Source organism: Lactuca virosa, chromosome 5 (assembly GCF_052849685.1).
Source record: "Lactuca virosa cultivar CGN04683 chromosome 5, Lactuca_virosa_CGN04683_v6, whole genome shotgun sequence".
Lineage (NCBI taxonomy): Eukaryota > Viridiplantae > Streptophyta > Magnoliopsida > Asterales > Asteraceae > Lactuca > Lactuca virosa.
Genome location: NC_136430.1, coordinates 311,003,700 through 311,011,229, shown reverse-complemented (window position 1 = coordinate 311,011,229; position 7,530 = coordinate 311,003,700). Strand labels below are relative to the sequence as shown.

General features: G+C 35.0%; 1 protein-coding gene across 1 annotated transcript; it reads left to right on the top strand.

Annotated features, from left to right (window-relative positions):
* Nucleotides 1-1,827: 1,827 nt before the first annotated feature.
* Nucleotides 1,828-2,546, top strand: FD1 (ferredoxin 1). Its single transcript, XM_079051250.1, has one exon. It carries the CDS (start codon nucleotides 1,908-1,910, stop codon nucleotides 2,373-2,375), a length of 468 nt encoding a protein of 155 aa, XP_078907376.1. The 5' UTR covers nucleotides 1,828-1,907; the 3' UTR covers nucleotides 2,376-2,546.
* The last annotated feature ends 4,984 nt before the right edge of the window (nucleotides 2,547-7,530 follow it).

Below are 7,530 nucleotides of genomic sequence, written 5' to 3'. Positions count from 1 at the left end.
GTCATTTTTGACGCTTATTGTCTTTAAATTGACTAGCCCGAATCTGCGGGCGTTACATCAATACCTTCACATGGATATAAAGATCACCGAAAACAGAATTGAAACGAAGAAGTTATGACTGTCTGAAGTTGAAATGGAAATTAGGAATTTTGCCCTACGCTGAGCGTAGTTGATGAATATGGGGCACACATTTAATGACCTACGTTAAGCGTAGGTTAAACTACGCTGGGCGTATCCAATGCATACCAAAACCCTAACCCTAAGGTTTTGAGCCATATTTAAGGGCTCTAATTTTTTGGGATCCTTCCCATGACCAAACTCCATCACCTCATATCATTCCTTAAGAAACCCTAGCCTTTTATTGCTTGTTTTGAGCCTTGGCATCTTTTGCATGCTTATCTTCTTCATTTGATGGTTAAATCTTGAAGAACAAGGTGTTTGTAAAGTGCATGGAATAAGGGTTCAAGTATAGATCCATCAAGGTTGCTTCATTCCTGGACCATTGTGAGGAAAAAGCTTGTAACCTGCTCATTGGTTTCATAGATCTTATTATTTTTCATATTTGTCACTTTTTGGTTCCCTTGAGCATGTGTTTTGGGAGTTGTAACCCGGGAGCGGTCCAACTTTGTGTTGCAGCATCAGGATAATGTGGTTGGGTTGAGGCGGTACTACTTTGTGTTGAATGCCAATATACCCGGGAACGATCTAGCTATATGTTGCAGGCTCGGGAGCGGTCCACCTTTGTGTTGTAGGCTCAGGAGGCGGTCCAACCCTGTGTTGTAGGTCTGGTGTGCATGCATTGTATGTGTATTGTTGTGTGAGGTATTTTTGGGGAACTCGCTAAGCTTTGTGCTTATGGTTGTGATTTAAATGTTTTCAGGTTTTCTTATATTAAAAGAGGGGCACGACTTGATTGCATCGCATCCATTGGAGATTTCCGCACATAATAACTTTTAACGATACTCTGATAAATATTTTTGAATCAAATGGTTTTATCCAGATCTTTGAAGTTGTAATTTGAATAAATACTTTTATTTTAAATGAAAATTTTGGTTAGAAATTTGAGACGTGACAGTTATGGGTTGAGAAAGATGAAAGAAATAAAAGAGAAAAAAAACTGATGTGATGTAGGTTGAGTGAGTTGGGACCTGGGATGGTTTTACTCCTACCAGGTGGGTTTTACTCCTACCACCTAAAAGGGAAATCTCTACAAAAAATCTATAAACTTCAATCCTATTAACAAAAAAATTATTCCTAATTTATTATTTATAACTAAGTCCAAAAAACCGATAAATATTTGCAAAATGACGTTTGTACCTTGAAAAAAAAAAGACAATTTACAAAAATTAAAAAACAAAATTAGCAAGGATTTTCTATTAATAAGGCAAAATTTTATGTATTTTTTCCGAAAAGATTTCCCAAAAAATTGTTATGATAACTCTAATATATGCTCCTATAGGCTGTGGTGGGAAAAAAAAAACTGTTCAAAACAAATGGTTTTTATTAACAAAATTGAAATATAATAGTTACCATTTATTGATAAAATTGAAATATAATGATTAAAAGTAAATCACAAAAATTATTAAAATATAATATTCTTTTATGATAAAGATAAATTATATTATATGGTTTATGCTTATAAAATGAAAGGCCACAAGCACATGTAGAAAAGTACATCCGAGATCATGTTTACTATTAAAATAATACCATAAACAAATGAAAATCGGCGAAAAAAATAGACGTATTGTGATAACATGATAAAGCACACCACAAAAATCTGACATGTGGCAGATATCTCATCCTCAAGACACACTATTTCCACAAGCCCTCCTTGCTATCCTCATTCTCACTACTTCTACTCCCTTCCATCTCTCCCTCTGTCTCTCCGAACCACAACCACCACCACAATGGCAGCAGCAACCGCATCTCTTACCGGCACCATGGCCAGCACATCCTTCCTCCGCCGCCAACAGCCCACCACCGCCATCCGTTCTCTCTCCGCCTCCAACAAAACAGCAGCCCTCTTCGGACTCAAATCCAACACCGGCATCCGTAACCGCGGCGGAGTTACCATGATGGCCACATACAAGGTCACCCTCGTGACCCCGGAAGGAACCCAGGAGTTCGAGTGCCCTGATGACGTGTACATCCTTGACCACGCCATGGAGGAAGTCGGTATCGATCTGCCATACTCATGCAGGGCTGGGTCTTGCTCATCATGCGCCGGGAAAGTGGTCTCCGGCAGTCTGGACCAATCAGACGGCAGCTTCCTCGACGACGACCAGTTGGAGGAAGGGTGGGTGCTCACCTGTGTGGCTTATCCGACCTCTGACGTCACCATCGAGACCCACAAGGAGGAGGAGCTCACTGGCTAATTTTTTATATGATTTGTTTTGATTAATAAATTTGTAAGTGGTGGATGTGTTTCAAAAAGAAGATGTTATGTCTTTAAATTTAAGTAAACTTCGATAAAATGTCAAATTTTGTTATATTTTATATAACTTTTGTTGTATTTTAATCTTATATAGAATCGCTGGTTACAGGAACTATCTAGTCCTTTGAATGTGTACTAATATATTCAGAAAAAAAAAATTATTAATGTCATGATAAAGAATAATTTAGAGACCTCGGACTATCGACGATCCACAATTATGCACGTATCTTCTGTTAAATGCAGCGGCTATAGAAACAAGAAAAAAAATGTTAAGCTTATTAATTACTTTTTAAAAAATAGTAAAAAATTAGCATAATAACCAAAATAGCCACTAATTCAAAATGGTGAAACCGTGTGTACGTATGCAAAAATGGTTATGTTAGTAATATTTTACTATATTTTAGAAAGAGGTTAATGAAACTAAACTTATTTGTTCTTTTTTCTATAAATAATTGAGTATTTTTAATTTTATATATGCTATACACAATAATATTGTTCAACATTTTTATTAATTCTTTCACTCTTGTTACTTTTGAGATACTAATGGAATTGCATCTATTTTTGTGAGGGATAAAGGTACCTTCCGTCGTTCCGTGCTTCCATACCAAAGAAGTTTAATAGTATTGCTGATGATTTTAATAAACGCTTGGTTTGATAGATTATTATGGAGGGTGAGTTTGTCCTGTAAAAAAGCTCCAACTTGGGATGCTCGTTAAAATATTACGAGTAGACTTTCATTTAAGTAGTTTGACGTTTCCAATATATATATATATATATATATATATATATATATATATATATATATATATATATATATATATATACTAGTTGTAAGACCCGTATGTTATACGAGTTGGATAAAACAAAAAATATATATATGTATGTTTAAACAAAAATATATTTAAATTTGAAATTTTTGATTTGAAATTTAAAATTTAAAATTTGAATTTAAAATGAAACATATTAAATACAATATATATAAGTACTAATATTGTAATTTATTGACTATTTTTAATTAAAGCAAATATTAATTGATGTATAAAATTGATTTGTTAATTAAGAAAAGATAAAAAATGAGAAAATGACAAATGGAAAAAACATTTATTCAAAAATACCAAAAAATGATATGTGTCCAAGTTAATGTAAGAATGACATGCGACAAAAAAACATTTATTTATTAGAGTTGATATATATATATATATATATATATATATATATATATATATATATATATATATATATATATATATTAGCCGTTACCCGCGCAATGCGACGGACGGCCATAGGGGTGGGGGAGGGGGTTTGTATAGTTTTTTTTTTTTTGGAAAATAATTTCTTTTTAGTGAAGGAATCCGTAAATATCTTTACAATTAAGATGGACACACATTCTTATAAAAATGGTGATTGTGAATAGCTTTCTTCAATAAACATCTTATATTCCATGTCAGGTAATAAAAAATACAGATTTGACCACAAATTATGAGGGTTTTATGGCTGGAAGCTTTTAGTAAATTTTATTTGCAAAGATGTTTTGACATGTATTTGTGCTTATGGTTAAAGGTTTGGGGTTTAAAGTTTGAGATTTAGAGTTTGGAGTTGGGAAAATTTTAGGTTTAGGATTTGGATTTTGATTTTAGCATGGTCATTCACATACAAAGCATTACGTTTGTTGTTGTTGAATGTATCTTATATGAGGTACAAAATATATTTATTCTTTTATATTTATTTAAAATGATTTTTCCAAATCTATATAATCAAAACTCATATCACCTATTTACTTTTGTTCATATATATATGATAAAACAAAACTGATGTTTTATATATAATGGAATTTTTAATAAATTTTATAATACTATTCATACCATATTTTCAAATTTAAATAATCTAACTATAAACAATAAATAGTTTAACGTGTTTTGATATAAGTCATCCATTTAACCGTAAGATACACAATTCACATAGAAATGTAAAATTTAATATATTTCTACAAATATTAAGGAGAAGTCGACTACAGTGCTTATATTGCAAGGTGTTATATTAATAAGAATTCAATACCAATGTACCTTTTTATCCTTAAAGTCGTTTTATAGTGCATCCATCAAAGCAATTAGCAGAAGGAACAAAAAATTGCACACCAACTAAAATGGTGATACCTTTTTATTGTTGAATACTCAATAATACCACATATAGAAATTTGGGTGATCCATTCTAAAAGATATCCAATAAGCGGACAAAGAAGAAAAGGCTAGCCAGATAGTGGATCGAGGTTGTCACAATACCAAAACTTGCATTTATTAGAACACAATTTTATGGACCTGACATGTGAGAATCTCTAACCTACAACTTTGCAAGTACGTTAACAACATATCCCAAAGCCAATGTGAAATGTTACATGATTCTTTTTATGTCTTTGTATTTATTGCCAAACAATAACACAAAATAGGGTTACCAAGTAACCTAAAGTGTAACTAAATTAATATTTGGGTCTACTCTTATCAGGATATCTAAAGCTATAAGAAGAAAAAAAAATAACATCACAACTATGAAGTGATAAACAATTTTAGCTTGAAACATTGCAAAAAAATTGTTTGAATCCTATCCTATGCAGTGCAAATAAGCCTAAATGTCACATTCACTGAACCATAGAGATATGCATCTTACTTTCAATTGACCACCAAAAAAGAGCCATTGTGCTGCAAAAGACAAAAAAAAGTTTACAATGTTGAGTTAAAGTTCTAGGTTTTATGTATTATGAATAAGGAGTCGAGTTCCATACAATGCAGAAGATCCAAAAATTGGTAAATTGAGAAAGCCTTGTTCATGTAACACCGAATTTTTCAAACAAATTTTTCATTTTTAAAATCGCATATTTTTCATAACATTTTGTATAGAAATCTCGTTTATTCAAATTACAAGCACCACTCCATTAATAATCCAGGATCCTCAAAATATAACTCTTTCTCTGGTGTGTACAATCAAGCCGGTGCCGTCCCGCGATCCTCTGAGATACCTGAAACACATAACACATAACACGGTAAACATGAAGTTTAGTGAGTTCCCCAAAATACCACATATAACACATATTAGCCACTCGAGGCTATAACTCTGTGGGCCCACTGGCCCTAACTTTGTGGACCCTCTGGTCCTAACTCTGTGGACCCCCTGGTCCTAACTCTGTAAACTCTGGAATACACACAGCATAAATCACATAGAAATAATGCAGTGGAACACATCACATACATAGCATACAAGATACTCTGTCACATAACTCTAATTACCACTCATGGTAAAGTATAGTGAGAAGACTCACCTGACCAGCAGCAAGTAAAGACCCCGCTCCCGGATTTCGAACTACCCACCACCTAACACAAGGGATGAATATCTCTAAGTGATACTCTAATCACAACTCTAATGATCGAAGGCTATTCTTCCTCTCTTTAACTCTTTGAAGTGGATAAAAGACCATTTTACCCCTCCATGGTCTCTACTACTTATGTTGATCAAAGCCCCAAAGTCAACAGAAGTCAAACTCGAGTCAACAGTCCATGTTTGACCCGACTCGTCGAGTGCACCCTTGCGACTCGTCGAGTCCACTTACTTTCCTCAGAAATATCATGACAGTCCAGCTCAACTCGTCGAGTTGACCCCCAACTCGTCGAGCTATCGCCTGATTCGGTTCCTCGGGACAAACCCTAACCAACTCGTCGAGTCGGCTCATCGACTCGGCGAGTTCATTCAGACGATTTAAGGCATATCCATCACCCCAAACACTAGATCTACCATCCTGAGGGTCGATTGTCACGTAAAGTTGCAAGCTTTACGTTTAAACATGGCATATAAGGCTCATAATGCCAATATAACTCTAACAAGGATGATTAACCACAATAACTCTTCTATGGTTAACTAAAGCTATAATCTTTGGACTCTCTGGACCTCACAAGGTCCAGATCTGAAGTCTAGGCCTCATGAGAGACCTTATGCATACAAAGTCCCAACAATGGTGGAAGAAACCCTAATCTTCCATATCTACAAGATCTAAGCAAAATAACAAGAAAGGTGCAAGCTTTTACCTCTTACTCAAGCTCTTGCACGAAGTTACACCAGATCCACTGATTCTCTAGCTCCCTTGATGGGTGATCTCCTCTTCTCCTCAAGAGATGCACTAGTTTACTCCAAGTTTTAGCTTCTAAGACTCTCATGGCTTTCCATACACGTTTAGGGTTTGCTCTTAAGGAAGGGTAGCCGCAAATGAGGCTATAAGTTCCTTTAAATAGGTCACAAACCCAGGAAATTAGGGTTTTCTGTGCCCAGTACCTACTCGGCGAATCCCCCCTCGGAATCGTCGAGTCCTTTATTAAATTCACGCGATCAACTCGACTCGACTCGGCGAGTTGGTCCCTCAACTCGTCGAGTCCCTCCTTAAATCTCAAGATTAACATACACGATAATGTCCCTGGAAATCCGGATGTTACAGTTCATGATTCCTATAACCTTGTTACTTAAAACACCATGTCTTGATGTCTATACAGATTGATAATTGAATGTCAAAAACTGATCCCTGATTGTTAAATATCACACACATTGCAACTTACCATGAAGCGAGCCATGTTGTTGTGGGTTGGTTTTTGGAACACGCAGAGCCTCTGTTGAAGTGACATTTAAGAGAGAGAGAGAGAGAAAGAGAGAGAGATCTTAGGATTTCTTTTTCTCTGGGTGACTTCAATTCACGTTCACATATACAAAGTAAATACCACCTAATTTTACAAAGTAAATACCACCTAATGTTAATTAATAAGTGTAAAGAAGATGAAAAAAATATGTTGTCTTAAAGCAGATATCAGTGCAAGAAAACGAAGTGAGAAACTCTTGATTACTCTTGTTGGTAGCAGGGGACCATTTGAAGAAGACACAGCTAATGGCGATAAAACCAAACCTACCCCATAATTCATCTCGAGTGATTACGCATTACCCATTGAAGCTTGGATTTCTTGAAACCTTCATTAAACCTACAACCAAACCAACGCAGTTAGGGTTTTTTGAGAGAAGATGAGAGAAATCGTTTCCAAACTTTGAATGTTTATCAGAAAGATTTAAGG

Bases quoted from the DNA above. Each gene is read 5' to 3' on its own strand.
- FD1 (XM_079051250.1), top strand. From the start codon at position 1,908: ATGGCAGCAGCAACCGCATCTCTTACCGGCACCATGGCCAGCACATCC.